Source organism: Trichosurus vulpecula, chromosome 3 (genome assembly GCF_011100635.1).
Source record: "Trichosurus vulpecula isolate mTriVul1 chromosome 3, mTriVul1.pri, whole genome shotgun sequence".
In the NCBI taxonomy this organism is placed as follows: domain Eukaryota; kingdom Metazoa; phylum Chordata; class Mammalia; order Diprotodontia; family Phalangeridae; genus Trichosurus; species Trichosurus vulpecula.
The window spans coordinates 246,780,311-246,807,063 of NC_050575.1; the positions used below are offsets into that span (position 1 = coordinate 246,780,311).

Sequence of the window (26,753 nt, forward strand, 5' to 3'; positions counted from 1 at the left end):
AAATTTCCTTTCTCTATAGCTATGAAAGGTCTCCTGATTTTTTTATCTGTAATATATAAATCACTTATCAATTTTAAATCTATTTTAGAATACACTACAAGGTGACAGTCTAAGCAAATTTGTGCAGGTCTGCTTTTCGGTCTTGACATTAGCTTTTGACTCCTACCATATGCTGCCTTCATTCCTATGATGCTGAATGTAAGAGGAGAAAATTACTCAATCAATGATGAGAGTCAATGATTATGAGAATTCTACAGATCTATTTAATTTCAGAACTGTTTGTGCTCCTTCCAGTTTCCTCTCTATGTAATCTTGGAAGGATATAGGTTATCTGGTTCTTACATCAAATTCTCTGTGATTCCTTTTCTCCATCACTTACCTTCATTTTTCTGTAAATGATTTTGATTAAAACCTTCTACTACTTGCCTCTAGGGCAACTAGGTGACAAAGCGAATAGAGTCCCAGGCCTGGAGTCAGGAAGACATGAGTTCAAATCCAGCCTCAGACCGTAATTAGTTCTGTGATCCTGGGCAAGTCACTTAACCCTGTTTGCCTCTGTTTCTCATCTGTAAAAGGAGCTAGAGAAGGAAATGGCAAACCACTCTAATATCTTTGCCAAGAAAACCCCAAATGAGGTCATGATGAGTTGCGCATAGCTGAAAACAACTTAAAAAACAGTTGTGTCTATCATATTTTATGAGTAATTTTATATTCTAAACCAGTGTTGCTCTTTGATGACAGACTTCTTTATTTGACAAAGAGATAGACTTTTTGTTTTGTTTTGTTTTGTATTTCTGGCTGAAGCAGTTTGGGTGTGAATTAGTCTGAATAGCCAATAAGATTCTTCATAACTTTAAAATTTATTGATTCTGTGGTTTGTGGAATCGTTTGACCTCCTCATTGTGGCCATTGTTTTACATAAGTTAAGCCCCTTTAACAAATGGAAGTAATCTGAGTCAATAAATAAATGTTTATCCAGTTCCTATTTATCAGAATAGACAACTTATTTAATTATGTCTGTTTGGCACCATTGTAAAGGCATAAAATGATGTTTCATCTTTATCCTTTTTTCAAACATGGTATTAATTTTGACCTTTGCTAAACAGCCAATTGTCTAAAAAGTCAAATCTGAAACCATTTGCTCATCATTTACAGTGAAACATAAATGTCTCCCAGAGCTAGGGGACTCCTGCTTCCTCTATGATTGGCCTGTAGAAACAAAACTGAGCACAGGGGGTTTTAAGAAACACAGTTTTATATAATCTCCAAAGATCAATTTAACTGTTTTTAGTCTAAAAGTGAGATTTTTGTTCCTATGTTCAATAAGTTGGTACACTATTGGAGGAGATGGAAAACATCAATATTGTTATTTTTGTTACAAATGACTTTTACTGAGGTTTCTAAAAGGGCTGCTGGGTATCACAGTGGAGTGAACATTAGGCTAACAGTCAGAAAAGCCTGAGTTCAAGTCCAGAATCAAACACATATTGAGTATGTGACTCTGTCAATTTATTTAACATCTATTTGCCTCTATTCCCTCATTTATAAAATGGGAAAGATAATAGCATTTACCTTGGAGGGCAGTTATGAGAATCAAAGGAGATAATTGTAAAACACTTACCATAGTGCCTCCCATATAATAAGTACTATGGAAATCTTAGCTTTTGTTATTCTTTTTAATACCTTGGGTAGATACTAAATGGAGTATTTGTGAAAAGCCACAGATAAGAATAACATGGGATAACTAGATGGGATACAATCTGTACTGATGCAAGGAGAATACGGACATCAGTGAGATCTGTGATCCATAGAAGTAAATACATTAAACCCAGAAAAAATGAGTCTTAGTGGAGTAACAATGAATTAATTCATGAAATATCTACTATATGCATAGCTCCGTATCATGCACTAGCAGAAATATAAAATTGTAATTAGGAAAGAACTCTGACTTACATTTAAAGTTTTTTTTAATCCTGTTGATTTCTATTCCCTTTACACTGACATAAAATGATCTGTTCAAAATTCATCATTAACCTAAAAGATTTAATGCAGATTATGTAAAATTCCTAATAGCCCACAGGGAATTGTAGTGCACATTGTGGATGGTAGTTGTCCAGCATGCTCAGAGAGGATGAAAATGACATCACTGTGTTAGAGTCAAGGTACAGTGTGTCTAACTATGACTGATAGACTAATAGGAAATTGGAAGGCTCTACCACAGGTTGGGCATAAATGGACCATATAAACATTTGGAGTGCAGATGTCTCTAAATTTGCACATTTCGTATTTCATTTGAATTACTGCAATTCTGCTTTGCTCATAGAGCATAGCTCCATCTTTGATACAGGCACACCATGCTGAGAGGTCCTATATGAGTATCTCCCATGTCTCTTAATCGATTCCAAAGTTGTTTAGAGAGACATTGAGAGTGTCATTGTATCACTTCTCCTGATCTCTGTGTGAACACTTGCCTTGTATGAGTTCTCCATTAAATAGTCTTTTAGGCAAAAGTACAGTTGGCCTTCCAACAATGGGTCCAACCCGTTGAAGTTGCACTCTCTGCAATAGATTTTGAATGTTTGGCAGTTCATCTCAAGGAAGAACCTCAGTGTCCAGTACCTTATCCTGCCAGGTGATTTTCAGAGTCTTCCTAAGACAATTCAAATGAAGGCTATCAGTTTTGTGGCATGGCCTTGTATACCATGCAGGTTTGACAGGCATACAACAATGAGGTCAGAAAAACAGCTCAATAGACTTTCAGTTTGGTAAGCAGCCTAACACCTCTTTCTCTCCGCCATATTTCTCCAGAGCCTCCCAAACACTGAGCTAACTCTTAGAACTTGCATGTCAACCTGGTCATCTCTGTGTACATCCCTGGAAAGTATACTGCCAAGGTAAGTGAGCTTATCTATAACATTCAAAATTTCTCCATTCTCTATAACCAGTGGTTCCACGTATGGATGATACAGTTCGGGCTGATAGAGAACCTCTTTTTTGTTTTTGTTTGTGTGTGTGTGTGGTATGTGTGTGTGTGTGTGTGTGTTCATTGTCAAAACAATTAACACAAGTGGTAGAGAATCAATCTTTACTCTTGCATCTCAGGCTCAAAAGCTTTGTCTTATAGCCCTCCTTCTCTCCACTGATGAGTGGGAAGACTCAAAAGCATCATCTGTTATCCAGAACCCATGCAATCATTCCATCATTAAAGTGCTGTACACTACTGATGAACTTCTCCAAGCAAACAAATATTGCCATGATCTTCTGCAAGCTTTTTCTTGTTCCTGGCATTTCTCCTGGAGTTGTTGGGTAGCAAACACTATATTGACCATTCTTCAACCCTTTCTGCAGCCACGCTGGCTCTTGGACAGATGACCATCTTCTAGATAAAGGATTAAGAAGAACTCTGTCAAGAATCTTGCTGGCAATGACTAAAAGAGACTCTGCTACGATTGTTACAGGACGACCTATTTCCTTTTATGATAGTTGTCTTGTCTTAGGGCCACTGCTTTGTTGAATGTAAATGTTTAGCTGGGAGATGATGTCTTTGATCTTTGATCTGTCCAGCACTTTGCCTCCACACATCACCTTTGTCATTCTCACATTCTGTCTGTCTTTTCCCTTTACAATGATATAGTCTATTTAATACTAGTGTTTACTGCGAGGGTGCGTCCATAAGGTTTTATTGCATTTACGTAAATGGAAGAGGGTGTTGGTGATGAAAAGATCATGAGACAGACAAGTCTTTGGTTGTTATTTGTTGTTATTGCTGACCCCATTCCTCCCAAGGGAATTGTAGTAATAGCAGCAACAATAGTGGTAACTAATCTTTAAGTTGTATTTTAAAGTATAAATGTATTTAGCAATATTACATGATTCAAGGCTCACACTTGTAATATAGTCAAGAATTTGCTGGTAAATGTTTAATCAGGGCTTTCTATGAAGAGCAAGGATATATAGATATATATGATATACACACATATACACTTTAATGCACTATTAAGTTTAATCTGCATTATTAACATTTTCTCCATCACTTTCTTAAGTGTAGATAATCAAGCCCTGATTTGTAGCACTTGCTGGTTCCCAGGGTCTAAAGGCTCACATAAAGACAGCCGGGTGGTACAGTAGAAAGAATGCCAGGCCTGAAGTCAAGAAGACTCATCTTCCTGAGTTCAAAACCAGCCTCAGATACTTACTAGCTGTGTGATTCTGGGCAAGTCATTTAACCCTGCTTAGCTCAGTTCCTTTTCTGTAGAATGAGCTGGAAAAGTGAATGGCAAACCACTCTAGTATCTTTGCCAAGAAAACCCCAAACAGGCTCATAAAGAATCATATATAACTGAAATAACTGAATAAAAACAAATGCTCACATCAGAAATTTAACAGTACAGCTGGCTCCATATTTTTATTCCCATTTTTCACATGAGACTGAGGACTAGGGAACATGTGATCACAAAGCTAGTGTCAAAGGTATAATTTGAATACAGAACTTCCTGTTTCCAAGTATAGCACTAGTAATTTTGGAGTGAGAGAATCTATTCACTCACTTTCACTGACCCATTTTGCTCACTGACTCTAAATCATACTCATTTGGCACTTACTCAAATGTTTCCTGGCATTATTATTTGTTTTTTAAATATCTCTTAATTGCTTTTTTAAGTTGATAGGAGGGTCTATATGTTATTATAGCTTCAATAGTGCTAGGGTCCATTTCTGGGCACATAAGAGGGCCTCAAAAAAATCTTAAATAAGTGGATGAAAAAATGTATGAATGAGTGGATGAATAAGGAAATGAAACTGATTCAGTACAGAAGAGTTGGCTCTAGTGGACTGGAAGCAAACTCCTCTTTAAAGAAGACATTATAGTAACAACACTAATTTTCTGAAGTAGTGCAATCATCTTAATTACATATCTATAATGAGAATTAACAAAATCAGATTTTAGAAGAAATTATGTGTATTTGTATTTACTGAAAATGGTAAATACAAAAATAGATGGAATGATTAAAATTAGGACTAAATAATGAGAATCTGCTAATAACGAATATGAAATATTAAATGGTTTGAAAAGAACAATGGAAAGGAAATTACAGAGCAGAAATCACATTAATGTCCTAAGGAGAAACATTGAGATTGTTGCTCTTTCCTATTAAAAATGAATCACTGATTAAGACTAGTGGCAGTAAATGATGCGTGTAGGCTTGCTCAGAAAGGTAATGCAGGGCTTATGAAATCAGGAGGAAATGCAGATTGCCAATAACAGTCTGAAAAAAAATGGCTCTGACTCTCTAATAATTAGAACAATGCAAAAATAAAACAACTATGAGGTACCACCTGATACCCATTGGCTTGTCAAAAGTACATAAGATGATGATCAAATTCCATTTTGGCAGAACTAGGGAGAAAAAAAATAAACTATTATATTGCTGGAGAATACTGGAAATTGGTGTGATTTTAGAAAGCAATATCTCAATATTCAATAAGAGTTTAAAAAAAGTCTTCAAGCCCTTTAACTTAGGCTTATTCTAATATCACTAGACTAAGGATCCTCTTAATAAATACATATATATATATATGTATACACACACACACACATACACACAAAATTTCATAAGCATTCTTGATGATTACAATCCAGAAGCAAGCCATGAGTTAAACAAATAAGGAACACACCCTAAGACATGGCAGATATGAATTTCAGTTAATTTTATCTAATTTATCAAACATTTGTCAGAAAGCAAGGGAAAATGGGCAATATATCAATTTATTCAAAGTGAAGAAATGAAATGCATGACAATATAACTAGTGGTTATGGATATATAAAAGAAGAGAATAACAACATCCCTATCTATCCAGTATCTATCATCTAATGAATAACAACAACAAAGAAGGAAAAAAGAGATTCTTGGGAAGGGGAAAGTATACCAGCAATTCTAGGTCCACTTTAAAAAAAACTAAAAGCAAATTTAAAAGGTTAAGATGACTCCAGGGGTCAAACCACAACAAAGAACAAAATAAACAATGCAATATCAATAAAAAACTTTACAGTTGCAAGATATCCAATATCATGAAAATACAGGTATAAATCAAGAAATGGGAAAGTTTGTGCATGATTAATGTAATGAATAACAGTAAGATACATAAATAGAGGCACTGAAACTCTAACCTAGATTCCAAACTGGAAAATGGTAAGGCCAGATATCATTCATGACCATCGTAACAGGTTTCTCACAATGTTTCATGAATCACCATCAAGGTACTTAACCAGCTTCTTCACAGACTAAATATTGTCCTTTCTTAGCAGATGCTATCATAACTCTCAAAAAAAAGATAATACTAGCAGCCTCTTCCAAAAGAGTTGATGCATTAATTTATGCATTTTACAAAGCATTCACAGATCATGTAATTTTGAATACACATACATACATACATAAAAAATATAGGTGGAGGAACCAAAAAAATGAGCCAAAAATTCCTAGTGGTGGAAAGAGTAATTTATTATCAATTAAATTATTATAGAACAAAATGATTGAAAACACAGTAACATTTATACTGAATTTGTTGATTACAGCAAAACCTTTGAATGAATTCCACACTTTTTTGTGCTCTTTGTACTCATGTACTAAAATCATATGAAATACAGTGAAAATTCTAGAACATTTGGTGTTCACTTGGAAAACTCTTCTCTTTCTAAAATATGTCACCTACACAAAGTGGGTGTACACTGGCCTCCTTGATGTCACTCCACTGGGGCTATCTCTTAGAATTTTTAGGGGCTGTTCCATATGCTGAGAATTCTCTCCCTCCTCATCTATCTTTTGACTTTCCAGGCTTCTTTAGAATTCCAGCTAAAATATTTTCTTCTATAAGAACACACACACACACACACACACACACACACACACACACACACACATTACATAGTTGTTTACATGACCCTCCCCCTTTAAACTGGGAGCTACTTGAGAGTAGCAACATTTTTTTTACCTTTCTTTGTAACCCCAGTGCTTACCATGTAACAAATGTTAGTTGACTGACTGAAAAAATGTCAAATAGTATACATGTAAAATGCAGCATTTTCCAGGGAGACAGTTCAAGCCAACTATGTTTCAACCTAGCTTTGAGTCCACTATCATCTCTCCTATATATAAATATGTGTTCCAAATTAAAAGAGTTAAAGTAAAGCATTTTATTCACCACTTGATGCATATAGATGCATTAATAAAGCAAAGCTTTATTAATCCATTGAAAAGATAAGTTAAACACCTTTTTAATGTCATGGAATCTTTCTTCAGTGATATCTAAATTTCATTTGATCTCAGTAAGTGTAAAATTTTTAATTTTAGAGACATCCTCAATCCTTGTAACTTAAATCTAAAAGTCACTTGGAGGCAATGGCTGAATACAATTGTTAGAAATACCTTAATATCCTCCAGATGAGATACATTGAAGCTAAATATTCCAAGGAAAGAAACCTTGGTTGAACATCCTAAGAGTCTAAAATCAATGATAATTATGAAGAATATTTAAAGCAATTAACACCTATTCAATACAAGGCTTAACATACACTTTCAGAATTACAAAATGGACTACTTAAAAATTGGAAACTACTCAAAAAAGTGCACAATTAATAAAACATAGGACCTCATAAGCCTAAGGCAATTACAAAATGATAAATAGTTCTTCATGGAAAACAGTGATAAATCATCAGCATTTCTGTATATTAATAACAAAATCCAGAAGGAGGAGATTAAAAGAGAAATTCCATTTAAAATAACTACAGAAAGTATCAAAAAACTTGGGAACATATCTGCCAAGATTGAGGGAATTGTGGGAATTGAGAGAATCACACTGACTTCATCTTGTGAATCAAATCTAGCTCTAGCTCAGTTCCCTTTTTATACAATTATGGATCCAGTTCAATTTCTGTCTTGTGAGAAAATTTATCCAATTATGGTAATTGTGAGAAAATTTTATTGCCTTGTTTGAAACTAGCCCTGTATGGCTGAGAAGGTGAACCACCTATACCTGTTGCTTAGAGACCTTTAACTAAGGACCCAGGTTATGCTAACCAGAAACCTGGTCAGATCCAAAGATTGATGTGAGGAGTTTTCTAACAATTATACATCTCAAGCAACAAATATGTCTTATCTGAAACCTGGCCTGTACTAATCAATTAATTATTGATTCAATATTCTTTTGATTGAATGCAGACACTTGGGGGGAGTAGGACACATCTTCTGATTTCAGGGAATTACACCTGTTCACTATCCCCCTCCCAACTTGGAAATTTAATCTTTCCTCAAATTAGAATTCAGATGACCTAATTTTGTATATTGTTTTGTACCCAGTTAATTATTTTCTGTTAATTAATTGTCTTAATTAATTAATTGTCTTAATTGCCTTAATGCATAGGTATTTGGGGTCCAGGGCCAAAGCTGAGGAGGCCTGATCACAATTTTTTTTATGCAATTGGCATATGTTACTTAATAAATCAATCAAAATGCTTGAAAGCTCGAACCTTGTTTCCTCAGTCATCTCATATTTTAACTGTCACAAGCTATACACAGGAGCTATATGAATACAATTATAAAGCACTTCACATAAGTAAGTATATGTCTAAATAACTAGAGAAATATTCATTACTCATGGTTAGGCTGAGCCAATATTTGGCCACACACCAAACTACCAAAAATCATGTTAGAGTCAGAAAAAATAATAAAATTCTTTTGGAAGAACAATAGGTCAAGAAAATCAAGGGAATCAATGAAAAAAAATAGAAGAAAGGGTATGTAGCAACAGAACCAGATCTTAAGCTATGCTGCAAAGCCATAATCATCAAAACAATTTTGTACTGGATAAGAAACAGAGATGCTGATTAGTGGAACAGAATAAGTCCTCAATATTCAGAAAGAAATGAACACAATCACCTAATGTTTGATAAACCCAAAGATCCCAGCTATTGGGGCAAAAACTCATTATTTAACCAAAACCTGTTGGGAAAACTGGATAGTAGTTTGGCAGAAATTAGGTATCTCACAATGTTTACCAAAATAGGCTCAAAATAGGTACATGGTTTAAACATAAAGGGCAATATTATAAGCAAATTAGTGGACCAGAGAAGAAACTATTTCTGAAATTTATGGACGAGAGGAGTTTATAATCAAATAAGAGATAGAGAGGTTCTTGGGAAGTAAAAGAGACAAGTTTTATTATATAAAAGTTTTTGCACTAACACAAATAACACAGAGGACATCAGAAGAAAAGCAGGAAAGTAGGGGCAAAATCTTTGTAGCAAGATTCTCTGATAAAGATCTATTTCTAAACTATAGAAAACATTAAGGGATTAAAGGACCTGAAATATGATATTCTGGAGTCAAAGGAGCTAGGATTAAAACCAAGAATCACCTACCCAGCAAAACTGAGTATAATACTTCAGGGCAAAATATGGCTTTTCAATAAAATAGAGGAGTTTCAAGCTTTCTCAATGAAAAGAACAGAGCTGAATAGAAAATTTGACTTTCAAATACAAGAATCAAGAGAAGCATGAAAAGGTCTCATCGGATTTGGCTTAAGGAGGGAATAACATACACACTCAATTGGGTATCTTACCCTACAGGAAAATAGGGGGAAGGGGAAAAGAGCAGGGATGATAGAAGGGAAGGAAGATTGGGGGAGGAGGTAGTCGAAAGCAAACACTTTTGAAAAGGAACAGGGTCAAGGGAGAAAACTGAATAAAGGTGGGCAGGATAGGATGGAGGGAAATATAGTTAGTCTTCCATAACATGACTATTATGGAAGTATTTTACATAATGATACATGTATGGCCTATGTTGAATTGCTCACCTTCTCAAAGAGGGTGGGTGGGGAAGGAAGAGGGGAGAGAATTTGGAACTCAAAGTTCTTAAAACAAATGCTTAAAAAATCATTTTTACATGCAACTGGGAAATAAGATATACAAGCAATGGGGTATAGAAGTCTATCTTGCCCTACAAGAAAGTAAGGGGAAGGGGATAAGGGGCAGGGAGTAGGGTGACAGAAGGGAGGACAGACTGGGGAAACGGGCAATCAGAATATATGCCATCTTGGGGTGGGGGAGGGTAGAAATGGGGAGAAAATTTGTAACTCAAAATCTTGTGGAAATAAATGTTGAAAACTAAAATGTTAAATAAAAATATTAAAATAAACTACATAGAGGATTGAGTCAAATTTGCAAAAATAAGATCCATTCCCCAATTGATAAGTGACAAAAGATATAAATAGATAGTTTTAGAGGAAAAAAATCAAAGCTATCAATAGCCATATGAAAAAAATGCTCTAAATCATTAATAATTAGAGAAATGCCATTTAAAAGAAGTCTAAGGTACCAACCAGCACCTATCAAATTGGATAAAATGACAAAAAGGAAAGTGACAAATTCTGGAGGGGATATTGGAAAGCAGACACACTAATGAACTGTGGGACGAGTTGTGAATTTGTCAAACCATTTTAGAAAGCAATTTGGAACTATGAAGAAAAAGCTATGTATGCCTTTTGACCCAACAAATCCATTCCTAGGGCTATACTAAATGGAGATCAAAGAAACAGGGGAAAGATAGTTTAGCAGCTCTTTGTGGTGGCAAAGAATTAGAAACTAAGGGAATTCTTGTCATCTGGGGAAGGTTGAACAAGTTTTGGTATAAGAATGTGATGGAACACTATTGTGTTTTAACAAATGATGAAGAGGTAATTTCAGAAGAACCTAAGAAGACTCATGAACTGATGCGAAGTGGAGTGAGTAGAGGCAGAAGAACAATGTACATGGAGCAATATTATAAAGAAAGTCAACTGGGAAAGACTTATTAACTCTGATCAGCATAATGATCAACCACACTTTCAAAGAACTCATTATCAAACACGTTTTCCACTTCTAGATAGATAACTGATGGACTCAAAGTGAATATTGAAGCGCATTCATTTTCTCTTTTGTTTGCTTATTTTCTTTTTTAAACATTGCTAATGTAGAAATTTATTTTGCATGATTACATTTGTAATAAGTTTTGTTTTTCATATCTTCTCTGGTGGAAGAGGGAGACAATTTGGAATTAAAAAATAAATCTCTATTTTAAAAAAATAACAAACCTTTTACAATCATATAGTTCCAAATGTTATGTTTTTTTCTTAATAAACAATAGAATTAAACAGAAACTTTTCAAAATTAAAGATTTTGATGTGAAAGAAAGGAAAGTGAATATTAAGACAGTAGCAACATATGTTAATGTGGCCCAAAATCTCTAAAAATACCTTTGGAATAAGCCAATATCACTTCAGTAAGTAATAGTTAAGGTTGATAACATATCTACCACATTGGATTTATCTAATGTAACCAAATATTTTACCTCTAAATGGAAGACTATGACTTGATTAGGATCCAAGGGATTCAAAAGGTCCTTCACAAGGAAACACTACATGAATTTAGACAACAATGTACCAAAGAAATCTTGAATGACTGACTGAGTTGTGTGGGTTTTTTTGTGAAAAGGGGAATATTTTTACTGTGATTCAAGGTCAGGTAGTTGACACCAGAAACCATAGAAGCGTAAGCCTTAAAGAGCCTAGACTTAGTGATCTATTCATATTGTTGAGAGGTAGGAATAGTGCAACACATCGATTCAGTCTGAAAATCTAGCACATTCTGAATACCAAGCAAGAAATGACATAGTAGCTAGAGTTATCCATTATAATTATTTCCTCATATCTAACAAGACAATAAATCCCCACATTGCAAATACAAACATTACAATAGTAATAATAGCTAGTATGTATATAACTCTTTAAGATTTAGTAAACACTTTTTTATATGCTATCTCTTTCCTTACAACAACCCTAGGAGGTAAGTGTAATAATTATCTTCATTTTAAGATTGAGGAAATTAATTCTGAGTAAGGGTTGACCAGAGTCACAAAGCCATTAATTGTCTGAAGCATAATTTGAACTCCAACACCAAGTCCAATGTTCTGGACACTGTCCCTCCTAGCTGACTAATTTGTTTAGTAAATGTATTGGAATCAGACCTTTGCCACTGACTGGGCAATCGCTGAAATATAACATAGATCAATTAAAATTCAAGAAACATGTTTTAAACACCTATCCAAAATACAAAGGGTCTCAAACCTACATATAACTTTTTTAAAAGCCTTTTCAACATATACAGACATGAACAAAAATTTTTTAAGTGAAAAGAGGGAGGTGGCAGAATAAGAAGAGGGATTCATTTGAGCTTTCCCAAATTCCTTTCCCAACAACATTAAAATAATGCCTCAAAACAAATCCTGGAGTAGCAGAACCAACAAAAGAATGGGGAGAAACAATTTTCCAGCCTACAAAAACTTAGAACAGCAGGAAACATCTGTTTCACTAGGATGAGAGTGCAGCACACTACAGCACAGACCATGACAGTATAGACCTCTCCCCAACAAGCCAGCAACAAGTCTTGGGGTGACTGAATAGGTGACAGTGATTTTTTGAGAGCTCAGGCCACAGATGGTAAGGAGGTCTGACAATTGGTCAGAAGGAGAATACAGGGTATCTTTGGGTGGCACAGGGAGCAGGATTCTTTCATTGTGTGTATGATGTTCTGGGTTGCTTTTTCAGAACAAGGAGGAGCACTGGGAGGAATAGGAACCCTGGTCACAGTTCCATGGCAGAGAAGAGTACTAGAGCACAGGCCAGGGCAGAGGAGACTGTGCCTCTCCTTTGATCATATTAGCTTGGTAAAACCAAAAACTTAATAATCCCCAGAACTAACTCTAAAAACAACAGCATGAAAAATCTGAAGCTTGGAACAGTGCCCCCTCTACCCACAGAGCAGATCCCAACTTTAACATTGGAAAATGAGCAAACAGAAAAAAATAAATTAACCCTGGAAAGCTATTATGGTGACAGGAAAGATTAAAAAACAAACTCAAAAGAAGACAATAAAGCCAAAACTGCTACAACCAGAGCATCAAAGTAAAAAAAATGGATTTGTCTCAGGCCCTGGAAGAGCTCAAAAAGGATTTTAAAAATCAAAGAAAAGAAGTAGGGGGAAAATTAGGGAGAAATTGCTATCTACATCCAGAGAAAGAAATGATAAATAAAAGTATGTATAGGATAATTTTACCTATATAGACCTATTTGTGTCTAATGGTAGCCATCTCTAGGAAAGAGTGGGGGACAAAAGAAAAAGAAATAGAAATTTACATGATAACATATAACATAAGAAAAATAGTAAGTTGTACATAATAGATTTGCAGTTTCAAATGCAATCATCTTTTTATTACATTATATTATGGAAATGCTTGTTTTAGTCCATAAATTTAAAATAAAATAAATTTTTAAAAAGGAAATGGGAATAATGCAAGAAAATTATGAAAAGAAAATTAACAGTTTGGTAAGAGAAAGTAACACATTAAAAACTGAATAAGCCAAGTGGTAAAGGAGGGACAAAAATCCACTGAAAAGAATTCCTTAAAAAGAAGAGTTGGCCAAATAGAAAAAAGGTAAAAAAATTGAGTGAAGAAAACCACTCCTTAAAAATTAGAATTGGCCAAATGGAAATGAAAATACAAAAGCTAGTGAAGAAAACAGTTCCTTAAAAATTAGAATAAGGTAAGTGGAAGCTAATAAATCCATGAAACATCAAGAAACAATCAAATATTTCCCAATTTATAATAGGTCAATGGATATGAACAGACAATTTTCAGATAAATAAATCAAAGCTATCTATAGTCATATGGAAAACTGCTCCAAATTACTATTGATTAGAGAAATGCAAATTATAAACAATTCTGAGCACTGGCCCCAGAGTCAGGAGGACCTGAGTTCAAATTTGGCCTCAAACACTTGAAACACTTCCTGGCTGTGTGACATTGGATAAGTCACTTAATACCAATTGCCCTGCTTTCCCCCCTCCAAAAGAAGATTTAAAAAAGCAATTCTGAGGTGCCACCTTATACCTATCTGATTGGCTAATATGACAGAAAAGGAAAACGATAAATGTTGGAGGGCATGTGGGAAAACTGGGACATTAATGCATTGTTGGTAGAGTTGTGAACTGATCCAACCATTCCGGAGAACAATTTGGAACTATGCCCAAGGCCTATAAAAATCATTCACACCCTTTGACCAATCAATACCATTACTAAGTCTGTATTCCAAAAAGATTTTTTTATAGAGGTGAAAGGACATAATTTTACAAAAATATTTATAGTAGCTCTTTTCCCATGGCAAAGAACTAGAAATTGAGGGGATGCTTGTCAACTGGGGAATGGCTGAACATGAAGTGGCATATGATTGTAATGAAATAATATTGTTCTATGAAAAATGACAAGCAGAAAATGACAAACAGAAAATTATAAGCAGAAAAACCTGGAAAGACTTACATGAACTGATGCAGAGTGAAGTGAGCAGAACCAGGAAAACATTGTACATAGTAAAAATGGTATTATACAATGATCAACCATTGATGACTTATCTATTCTCAGAAATACAATGTTCTAAAATAATTCCAAAGAATTTGATGAACAAATGCTATCCACCTACAGAGAGGGAACTTATGAACTCTAAGTGAAAATTGAAGTATAATTTTCTTGCTTTAATTTCTTTTTTGCTTTTTTGTGATGTTTCTAATATGGAAATACATTTTGCATGATTTTGCATGTACAATTGATATCGTATTATTTGCCTTATCAGTGTGTGGTGAAGAATATTGAAAAGAGGGTGAGAATTTGTGACTCAAAATTTAAAAAGAAAAGAATATTTAAAATAAATATTTGTTTAATCATATGTGAAGATGAACTGAATACTATACCTGGTATCTTATTTGTGGCTGGGATTTTACTAGAATATTTGCACTGAGACTACAGGGGTTGTACTTATGTCCTAATAGTTTTATTCAAATACAGAAAAGTAATTTTATTCATCCATGTAATAATTTATGGAGCATTATGTAGAAGAAACATGACAGTATAAGTTAAAAATCTCAAAACAAATCAAAATCAAAACACACCCTATAAATTAATTCCTTTTTATTTTTGTTAAGTTCCTAGATGAACTGACTGGAAATATTAATGACATTCACAAACATAATGCTGTGAAAAATATTAAAGATGTGAAATACTTTTGATATGTGTGTATCTATTGATACAGCCTGAATCAGAATATCTGATTTATCAAGATCATCACTGGATGATCCCAAATTGGGCTGAATTCCCACCTTTAATTTGTTCTCCATCATTTAGTCCTGGATTTCACACTCTGCACATATGGGTCATTGTTCTTTTTTATATCTTTAATTCTACAATTTTTAAGGATAGATATTATCCCAAGTAAATTACAAAAGTTTTAGCTCTTAAAGAACACACTTCAATAACTTTTAGAGCTATCTCAGTGACTGATGGTATGAAGAAGGCCAGCATTTCATGGATCATGCAAATTCACAATGAAACAGGATCTGTTACCCTAATGCTCAAAAGAACTTGAAGCCAAAACGAAAAGATAACACCAAGGACTGACATGATCTGTTGTGGCACAAAAAGCATTGCATTGGAAACACAGATCCTGGGTTCAAATCTTGACTCTATTACGAATTGCCAGTGTAATGTTAGACAAATCACTTAATCTCTTTGGGCTTCAGTTTCCTCATCTATAAAATGAAGGGGTTGTACTAGATACAAAGATCTTTTGATATGGAAACTATGAAAACATATCCCCTATTTATCTATTTTCTGACCATAAGCCTATGTACACCTAAACAGACTTGTCTATGACCAGACATCCTGTCATACCTGCTAATAGCAGGGCTTAGTTTGGGAGATTTCTTGAGATCTAAAGTTGGAGGTTTTAGTAGGCTAAACTATTTATTTGTCTCCACTGTCTGGAATTAATATGGTGAGCCCCTCAAAATGCAAGCAATTTAGGTTGCCTAGGTAGAGGCAAACCAACTCAGGTCAGAAATGGAGCAAGTCAAATCTCAGGAGCCAATCAGTAGCCCCTAGACTTCCGGCCAGGGAGATGAAGGAAGGGACTGTCCTGAAAAACAAAACAAACAAAAACTCCTAGGATCTTAGAAACACATTTCAGTGATGAGTGTTGACTTAAAACTTTTGGAGCTTCATAAGACCTGAAGAAACTCGTGTTTCACAAGGGACACTGCTATGTTCCAATCAGGTAGATAGAAAGATGCAAGTTAAATCCTGCCTCAAACACTTACTGAATGACGTTGAGCAAGTCACTTAACCTTCCTTTGACTGTTCATTTGTAAAATGAGGATAATAATGCTGTTGTGAGTATCAATTGACATGTAACGTACTTTGCAAACTTCAAAGTACTAATAAATCCTGGCTATTATTCTTATGAGGCATCCAAAGGCTCTTTTATGCAGTCACCCTTCAACATAACAATGCTTCAAGTAAACAAGCACACTCAAAAAAATTAAAGGTAGGCTATATATTATTCTTGCAGAACCTCATTGCTCTTCTTCCAGCTTATTGAGAGGTACTCCTGTGGTTCCCACAAGACATTTAAATAGAATCAAAAGTGAAACAAAATGTTCCTTTTCATACAGGTATTGTTTCATCACAATTCTATTTCAGCTATTTAAAAAATTTTTAAAAACACTTTCATTTGGCACCTTTGGAGGAGTTCACTTTACTAGCTGGTTCCAGATCCTGTTTACACTGTCTCATCTTGATTTTATAAATGATTACCTCTTGAAGGAATGCTATCATAAATTTTAAAAGCTTCTGTTTCCTTACCAGCATTTATAAAACTCCCATGTAAGCCTAATTTTAAAAGGCTTCCCTCTATGAACCTTATTTCCTTTACTCAAAACTTGCCTTAATTTCCACTTTCCAATGGAGTTTACATTAATATATCTCATTCAAATCTATGTTGTCTTTTCTATTTTCAGTCAAGAGCCAATGATGTCATTAGCTGTCCTTTGATGTGTACCTGACTGACTAGCCACTTTTCTAATAATAGGGCAAAATCCTGAGCTATCTCTGGAATTAGTAGCCACAAAACAGTGAAGTGAAAAATATAATTGAGTTCATTCTAGCATCACCATCTGGTGTCCACCCAAGACTAAATACTGTAGCTCTTTCTAAATACAATCAATACCTAAGAGGCCAGGACCACTCAACCCCAGGAGGCAGTAAAAATGTTTACCTTGCTAGGATTCTCCAGAACATTATCAACCTCCTATCTCAGGGATTTGTAACCAAGGTGCCTATGAGTTTGGGTTTTATTTTATTTGTTTTCTCCTATTTTGATATTTCTTTCAATATTGACATATATTTCATTATAATTGGATCTCTTTGTAATCTTTTGTATTTATTTTATGCATTTAAAAACATTTTGAGAAGGGAAGGTCCATAGACAGCTCAAAGAGCAATTTTAGTATATTTACAATTTTGAAAATTGATGAACTCTACAAATCAGAGCTTAATTCATTGTTTTGTTGATTGTCTAGATTTATGAAATTGATGGAAAAAACGTTAATGATGTCGATTCAACTTAAAACTGTATTGCATGTACATTTTTTGAGCACTGGTCATTAAATCTTTATCAGCTTGAAAGCTATGAACTAAAAAATAGCTAGTAATCATAACTTAATAATAGTGGCTCACATTTGAATAAGCAATTTATACAAAGGTAATGAGATACTTGCTGTGCAGACTTCCCTTGGCAATAGGAATATCTCCTGAGGCTGCTTCGGGGATGAAGCACACAGTTGATGTTTGGGGGTAGCTCATTTAATAAATGACACTTTCCAAGTTTCTGCTCTAAACTGTTCCTATAACTCCAGACAAAAGAAATACCAAAGCCTATTCTCCCAAGTTTGCGTAGACATGGAATTTTGGGAGTTTTATTGAACCTACTCAATTTTTTAGAAGTCACAAAATGCTCACATGTAAGAGAAGAAAATGAGCTCTCTGACTAATAACATGCTTGCGACTGTAATCCTACTCCCCAGCATCTTCATGCAAAGGTTCCTTTACTCCCACCTGTCTCTTCTTCTCATTTCTGATTGGTCAGAGTTCCCAATAGCTAGTTGGACCCACACCCACCAAAACTGTTCTTCAGCCATCATAAGGATGCCTCCTCATCCATACCTTTCCCTCCACAATCACCACCATCCATTTCACCCTCTAGTTCTGGGGACAATAATCAATCAATATTATCATTCTTTCAATTGTCCTGTGACTCCATTAATCATTTCTGTGAGTCTAAAACATACCTCCATAGCCATCACTCACCTGTATGTGTTGTCTTTCCCTTTTAAAATGTAATCATTTTGAGGGTAAAGGTGATCTTGCTTTTGTATTTGTATCCCTATGCTTAAAACTATACCTGGATAAGTCCATAGTAAATATATTTTCCTTCATTAATGAATTCAACATCACTCTCCAATCACACGTAGATAAGTTATACCATATCCTCTGCTTCTGTAGGATAATGTCAAACTAGCTTCAAATCACAAGTAATCTTTTACTGGTGGGAGTACAAGGGGAATGGAAGCAAAAAATTTAAAACTCTGTGGGTCATTGCTACTTCCTGTGAGACAGAATTCCTAGCAGTATACACTACCACTCTCTTCCTTACCCTTGATGCCACAAAATCCAATTGCCCAAGTCCCTGTTCTTATAGACTCTTTCCATTTACAAAGACCTTTTATATTTTTATCTCATTTTGGCTTTATTTAATACTCACAACAATCTTATGAAATAAGCAGGGTAAGGGGAAGCTAGGTGGCACAGTGGATAGAGCACAAGCCCTGGAGTCAGTAGGACCTGAGTTCAAATGTGACTTCAGATACTTACTAACTGTGTAACTCTGAACAAGTCACTTAACCCTGATTGCCTCAAAAAAAAAATAAGCAGGGCAAACAGTAGGACAAGGAGTTCAAAACCAGAATAACAGTTCTTTAAAGGTATCATTGGGTTATTGGTATGTTTTAATATTAATCCCAGAACGATAATCATAATAATGCTTTTATTATTTTTCATGTTTTTTGGACACAACATAATAACTTAAATCTAATAGGCACTTAATAAATGCTGACCATGACACAGCAAGATTTATTAAGCAAATTATCTTCATAAGTTCAAGAGGCAGCCTTGCATAGTGAATAGAGAGCCAACTGCCGAGTTAGAAAAACCTGTGACATGTGCTAGCTATGTGACCCTGGGCAAGTCACTTGACTTCTCAGTACCCTGGGTAACACAAATAAGTTGAAAGTGACCCCACTAATGAGGAAAATTCTACTAAGTAGGTGTAGGAGGTATGGGAAAAATTAAGGAAGCACTTCCATTAACAAGCCAGAGCCAATTATCTGAAATATTTCAAAATTAAGGTTATTTTCTAATTGGTAGCTTCCTGACTTAGGCCATTCTCTCCTGGGGAATTCTACTTCATCTGTTCCACATTCTTTGTGTGCCCAGTACCACAAACTCCACTGCTGAAACCCAATCCCAGAGCCATCAGTGGCAAGGATAAGATATCCTTGCAAATAAATGGCTAATCCAACAACTTAAAATATTCTTCATGGAGGGATTTTAATATGATCATAATTTTAGAGCTAAAAGGGAAGCCATCTAGTCTAACCTTCTCATTTTACACATGAGAAAACTGAGGCTCAAGAAGATTAAATTATTTACCCAAAGTCACTGTAAGGGAAAGCAAAGTGGGACTTTTTACTGTTTTTTTTCTTTTGGAGTGCTTCTCAGTACTAAGGCAATCAAGTGCCTTTGATTGAGTCTTGCCTTTGTTTGTAGGAAGGCCCACAAGCTTTTGCTAATCAGGTCACAAGAGGTGTGAAGCACTCCAAAGGTGTGAAGTCCTTGAGAGGTGTGAAGCCCTCTGGCCCCTGAAAAATGGTATATATACCCAGAGGATAGCCATTGAACTGGGAATCAAGAATTGAGAATTGAGAAGCTAGAATTCTCAGAACTGTGGGCGGAGAGGTTTTGCTTCGGGGCTCACTCACTGAAAAAATGTTGTGTTATTTGACTAGATGAGACTCTGGGTAGCCACTGTTAAGGAGCCCCCTGGGCTTTGAAAACACAGATGTTGGTACTTCTCTCTCTGGTAACTGTGTATGTATTGTTATGGCCAGACACACAGAAGCCTTTCTGTTGATTTATGTTTATTCGCTCTGTTTACATAATTTCTGCATGTAATTTCTGTTTGTGTTTTCTCTGAAGTTCAGGGTGCTTTTTCCCTTGAATTAAGTGAATTATATGAATATGTTTGATTAATGTGAGATTGTAAACCCCTTACAGTTGCTTTCCTTAAAAAAGCAGATCAAGGGGACACGGCCGGCTGCCGGCTGCGCCTGTCGCGTCCCCCGGCACCGCCCCCCCCCCCGCCCCCGCCCCGGAGCAGCCGTCTGGATCCGGGACCCCCAGCGAAAGGGACCATGCCAAGCCAGCCCCTGGGCAAAGAAGCCAGGGCCATGGAGGGGGACGGGGACAGGGATGGGGACTCTGCCCCAGAGATGAACGGGCTGGAGGAGGAGGGCAGTGAGGACGGGCAGAGTGCCAGCCAGGCGGAGTCCGACGGCGAGAGCTCAGAAGTGGAAGATGAGGACTGTGAGCGTCGCCGGGTCGAGTGCCTCGATGAGATGTCTGACCTGGAGAAGCAGTTCTCGGAACTCAAGGAGAAGCTGTTCAAGGAACGGTTGAGCCAGGTGCGTTTCCGGCTCGAGGAGGTGGGGGCCGAGCGTGCCCCTGAGTACACCGAGCCCCTTGGGGGGCTGCAGCGGAGTCTCAAGACTCGAATTCAGGTGGCAGGCATCTACAAGAGTTTCTGTCTAGATGTGATCAGGAACAAGTATGAGTGTGAACTTCAGGCAGCCCGGCAGCACCTGGAGAGCGAGTGGCTGCTGCTGTATAATGCCCTCCAGGGGGAGCTCCAAGAGCGGATTCAGCGGCTGGAGGAGGACCGCCAGAGCATGGACATCAACTCTGAATGGGGGGATGACAAGGTGCACCCGAAGGGGAGCTCGAGATCTTGGGAGGCCCTGCAGTCGGGCAAGCGGAAGAAGGCACCACTGGTCTCTGGTCCTTATATTGTCTACATGCTGGAGGATATGGACATTCTGGAGGACTGGACGGCCATTAAGAAGGCTAAGGTGGCTGTGTCCCCACAGAAGAGGAAACCTGAGGCCTCTGAAGGTCAGACAAGCTGCAGCCATGGCCTGACTGGACACCTGGGGCTCCTAGACCGGCTCCTGGGCCCACCAGCCACCAGATGACCCCATGGCCTGGCCTCCACCAGCCTTTCCTCCACCGTCTGGCCTCTTGACAGCTGGGTTGCCACCAGGCTCCAGATGCAGGGCTGACACCAGTCCCCAAACATAGGGGACTATTGGGTCCCCTGTCACTTTCTCCCAGAGCCAGTAGACTCTTAGAATGGCCCAGTGACAGCCAGCCTTTGCTACCCCAGCCCAGGGGTGGCTGGAAGCCGTCTTGTTGACCTGAGGCTGCCAGGGGTAGGGGCCCGGGGCCAGCTGAATCTCTGCTGTCCCTTAAATGACATATTTTTGGATTGAGAACAAAGGAACCCAAGTTTTCCTAGGGTCCTGGGGATTAGAATCATGGTAACATAATTAAAATTTAATAATTAAAAAAAAAAGAAAAGCAGATCAAAGAATCTGTACTAGTACCCATCCAGTGTGCTGGTGTTATTGGCCTTACATAGCCACAATAGCGGCAAGCAGCATTATTGTTAGTCACACAGGTAATAATCAACAGAGACAGAATCTAAATTATAACAAATATTTAGATAACACTTTAGGTTTTGCAAAGCACTTTATATAGTTTATCTTATTGGATACAACAAATCCCGTGAGGTAGGTTCTATTATTATCCCCATTTTATAATGAGGACACTGGGGCTCAGAGATTGTTTAGGGTCACAAAGCAAGTGTTCTTAGGTAGGATGAGACCTAAGACTTTCCCGACTTTGAGTCAAGTACTCTATTCATTGCCTCATCTAGCAAAATTCTGGCTCCAGAGGAAAGTCTTCTCCTAAATGGATGACAATCTGATGATGATGTTTCAGGAATTAACCAGCTGGTAAATGAAGATCTCTATGAATATCAGAGTTGGGGTCCTTCAGGTTATTCCAGAAATGATGCCATGAGTAAGATACCTGACAGTAGCTACTGCATTTTTGAATGAGATATGAGTTCTATGTCCAGCTTCCCCCACCACATAGCATAGCATCCAGTAGAAACCTATTCTGGGTAGAAGTATGGTAAAAAAATTGGTGAAATTTTGCATGGTGTTAGACCATATCACCATGATTCCTAATAGTTTTCACTGTTCAGAGATGCTAAAACAGAGTCCTTATTCAGGAATGTGACACAGTATCTTAGCACAGAATGATCAATGAAGCAAGGATGTAATCCCTCATACAAATAAATTTCAGACCTTTAGGACTTTTAGAGATTTAGGAATTTAGAAAGAGAAGGGATGTTAAAGATTATCCAGTCCAACTTTCTCATTTTATAGAGGAAGAAATGTGTGTATCTGTAACTAAGCCTACCATGATTTTTGCACATAAAAGGCACTTAAGAAATGATTGTTGAATGAATGGATGATTTAAAATTATAGAATTTCCCATCTACAAACTCTACTGCTTCACAGACACTGACTAATAAATAAATAATTGCAGTACTCAATGCAATTTGAGACTTTTACTCTATGAATGAAATTTATATCTGAATAGGATATCCTTGCAAATAAATACTAACTGAAAAAGAAACCCAGTTTATTTTTCTCTCACCAGGTTATTTATTAATGAAGAACATGCAAACAACAGTTCTTCTATACTCAAGGAAATTATTCTCCTCATGTGAACAGTTTGTTTGCTCAATTTGGAGTGAGATATGTATTTTTAAAATTACCTTTCCCTGATAGCCTGCTTTGTGTGTATTTGCTTGCATTCTGTCTCTCTCACTGGATTATTGGCATCTTAAGAGCAGGACCTATCTTTTGCCTTATTTTGTATCCTCAGTGTTTAACACAGTGTCGGCACATATTAGGAGTTTAATAAAGTTTGATTAATTGATTAGCTTGCTCAAAAATAAAAGAGAATTTGTGAGTTCCCAGTTTTATTGACTACAGCCCCTGGTTTCCTCATTCTTAAAATAGACATTACTGTACAGCAAAAACATCTGCAAAACCTGTCTTTCCATAACTAAGTAAACTAGCATTTGTTAAATCCCCAGCCACCATGCTAAGCACTAGACATACATAGAAAGGTTAAAGACAGTTCCTGATTTCCATTTCCATTTCCATGCAGAAAATTATGTACAAACACAGGAGATAATCAAAGGAGAGAAGGTATTAACATTAAGGGGAGAAGAAAAAGACTTCTTTTAGAAAGTGGAACTTTACCTTAGAGTTAAAGAAAACCAGAAAAACTAGGAGGTAGGGATGAGGAGGGAGAGAATCACAGATATAGGCAACAGTAAGTGAAAAGGCTCTGAGTCAGGAAATTAGCTGCTTATTTTGAGAAACAAGAAAGAACCAGTTTTACTGGTTCACAGGTTAGAGGATGGGGGTTGTCAGATGTAAGAAGGCTAGAAAGGTATATAGAAGGATCCAAAAGGCTTTAAAAGTCAAACAAAGGATTTTATAATTTATCCTAGAGGCAATAATAAGCCATTGGACTTTATTTGATAAGGGAGTTATAGCGCCAGTGCAATACTCAGCGTCTACAGTGTCTCTGAATATGCTGGTGTAGTTCTGAATCACAAAATATAGCAGACTCTCTTCACTGAAGACAGAACCAAAATGTTTATTCAAACACCAGAAAGCCAAATCCCAACACCAGAAATCCAAATCCATCATAGCAACAAAGAAATCTATACAAATTAGCAATTCAGGGGGTACCGACATCCCCAAGCCTTCCCTCCATTGGGCCTTCCAACAAATCAAGCTCCCTTAGGTAAAATGCCCGTCTCTCACCCATGCTAGCTGCTACTCTCTCTGCCTCCTCTCTCTCTCTCTCTCTCTCTCTCTCTCTCTCTCTCTCTCTCTCTCTCTCTCTCTCTCTCTCTCTCTCTCTCTCTCTCTCCCCCCAAGCTGTAACTTGTTCCAAATTCCTGCTCTATCCCTTCCTGCTCCACCCATTTGGCAAGCTCCTCTCACCACAGGCTCCATGTGACTCAGACTCAGGTCACAGGGTCCTATTAATGGATGGGAAGATCTTCAAATTGTATTAACAATACACTAACAATACAGGAGTGATATAGTTAGACTTGCGATTTAGGAGGATCACTTTGACAGATGAGTAGAGAATGAACTAGACAAAGGAGAGACTTGAGGTAGGGAGACCAAAGGTCAGGCTATTTCAAGGGACCAGGTGTGAGATGATGATGGCTGGCTCTAGTATAGTGGCAGCATCAGAAGAGAGATAGGGGCATATGTGAGAGATGTTATGAAGGTAGTAATGTTGGAACTTGGCAAATGATTGGATATACGGGGTGAGAAAAAGAGAGGAGGTGAGGATGACACCTAGGTTACAAACATGGATAACTGGGAGGATGGTGACATTCTCCATAATAATAGGAAATTTAAGACAATGAATTTAGTTTTAGACATATTGAATTTAAGATATATATGAAACATTCAGTTTGAGATGTCCAGTTGCCAACTGGAGATGCAACTGGATGTAAACAGAAAGGTTAAGACTGGACAAATCAATCTGACAATCAACATAGAGATTATACTTGAATTCTTAGAAGCTGATGAACTCATGTGAAATAGTTCAGAGAGAGATGAGGGCCAAGGATAGATTGTTGGAGGACACTCACAGTTAATAAGCATGACCCAGATGAAAATACAGCAAAGGAGTTTGAGAAGTAATGGTCAGATGGGTAGGAAGAGAATAAGTAGGAGCAGTGTCACAAAATCCTAGCGAAAAGGGAGTATCAAGGAGAAGAATGATTGGCAGAGCCAATGGCTGCAGGGAGGTTAAGAAGGATGATGATTAAGAAACGGCCATTAGATTTAGCAATTAAGAAATAATTGGGAACTTTGGAGAGAGCAATTTCAGTTGAATGGTGACATCAGAAATCAGATATTGCTGAAAGTTAAGACGGGAGTGAGATGAAAGGAATTAGAGGCATGGATTGTAAATAGCCTCCTCAATTTGTTTAGCCAGAAAAGACACAGGATGAAAGTTACCAAAGAGAGCTGGATTAAGCAAGGGGTTTTTGAGGATACCGGAGATATGGGTGTGCTTGTAGGCAGTAAGTAAGTACACAGTAGACTTAATGTTTCTCACTCAAACTAGAGGACAGCAAAGAGGCCCAAGTAAGAGGATTCACTTCTCTGAAACCCTGGGTGGTTGTGAAAAGCAATACCTGGAACTGAAGCTCTCTTACAATGAGCTCTAGTTTTCATTCAGTCCATCAAGAATTAGTATCTGAAATCCTGTCAGCTGACTGCTCCTGCTCATGGTTTCTTCCCATAGTTTTGACAGAGCTACTTGTCTATACCCTGACAAGTCTTTCTTTTCCTGTGGAGTCTTGCCAACCCCACACACACTTTTTGAAATTCTTCATTATGCTTTCAATGGCTCAAATGATTGCCTCATGGTATTCAGTGATTCACATTTCATTTATGAGGTAAAAACTCATCAGTTCTCCTCTATGAAATCAAAAGTCTTTATTTAATTATTCTTTGTTCTTCAAAAATTTACATAGTTGTTCATTTTGTCAGTTTTACCCTCTTATATCTTAAAATAGTCCAAATGTTTCAGATTCAATTATGGACTCTATTATTCAAATATTTTCACGATCTAATTCAAGCCTACCTTTCTATATTAGTCCCTTTCACACATTCTTCATTCTAATCAGACGATTTCTTGATATACATCATACGCAATATAATACTTCCCATTTCTATACCTTTGTGCAGAGTATTCTCCATGCCTGGAATTTGTTTCCTCCTCATTGCTACCTCTTAGAATCCCTAGCTTCCTTCAAAGGCCAGTTTAGGCACCACCTCCTAGATGAAGACTTTTCTAATTCCTCCAGCTGGCAGCACCTTCTTCCATTAACTTGGAATTAATTTGTATATGTTTTGTACGTACTTATATGTATATAAGAGTCAGTATAGTGGAACAGCTAGAGAGTTGGTCTCTAAGCCAGGAAGACTTAAGTTCAAGACCTGCCTCTGATACATGTTTGCTTGCTAAGTGATTCTGTGAAAACATTTAACCTCTCAGTGCTCTAGTCCGGAGGGTTCAAACACATAGCCACTAACACTCTTCAGCGTTGCCTGAAACAGATTAAAATATAATTGGGAGATTTTAAAAGAAAGTAGACAAAATACAATAAAACATAGATAATAATGTATTTTCAAACTAAGTCAATATGTGGTGGCAGGGATGCCAATGTGTGGATTAGTGGTCCCAGTTTCTATCTGAGTTTGATACCACTGCTCTAGGCAATATCTAAGAGTTGAAATTTCAATGAGTGTTGACTTTCATCGATAAAGGAAGTTCCCTCATCTGTGACTTCCCCATAGTAATGCAATAAAATGTCTAGATTGTATTCTATGTGTACTAAATGTTTTTCTCAATAGACTATAAGCCAGGGGTGGGGAACCTGCAGCCTCAAGGCCACATGTAGCCCTCTAGGTCCTCAAGTGTGGCCTAGGGGCACAGGTGGACCATCTGTGACCTTGAGGACTCAGATTCCCCACCCCAGCTAAA

General features: G+C 36.9%; 1 protein-coding gene across 1 annotated transcript; it reads left to right on the top strand.

Moving 5' to 3' along the window:
- Positions 1–20,433: 20,433 nt before the first annotated feature.
- Positions 20,434–21,457, top strand: LOC118844113 (breast cancer metastasis-suppressor 1 homolog). The gene has a single exon (XM_036751943.1). The coding sequence runs from the start codon at positions 20,441–20,443 to the stop codon at positions 21,275–21,277; it is 837 nt and encodes a 278-aa protein (XP_036607838.1). The 5' UTR covers positions 20,434–20,440; the 3' UTR covers positions 21,278–21,457.
- The last annotated feature ends 5,296 nt before the right edge of the window (positions 21,458–26,753 follow it).

Bases quoted from the DNA above. Each gene is read 5' to 3' on its own strand.
- LOC118844113 (XM_036751943.1), top strand. From the start codon at position 20,441: ATGCCAAGCCAGCCCCTGGGCAAAGAAGCCAGGGCCATGGAGGGGGAC.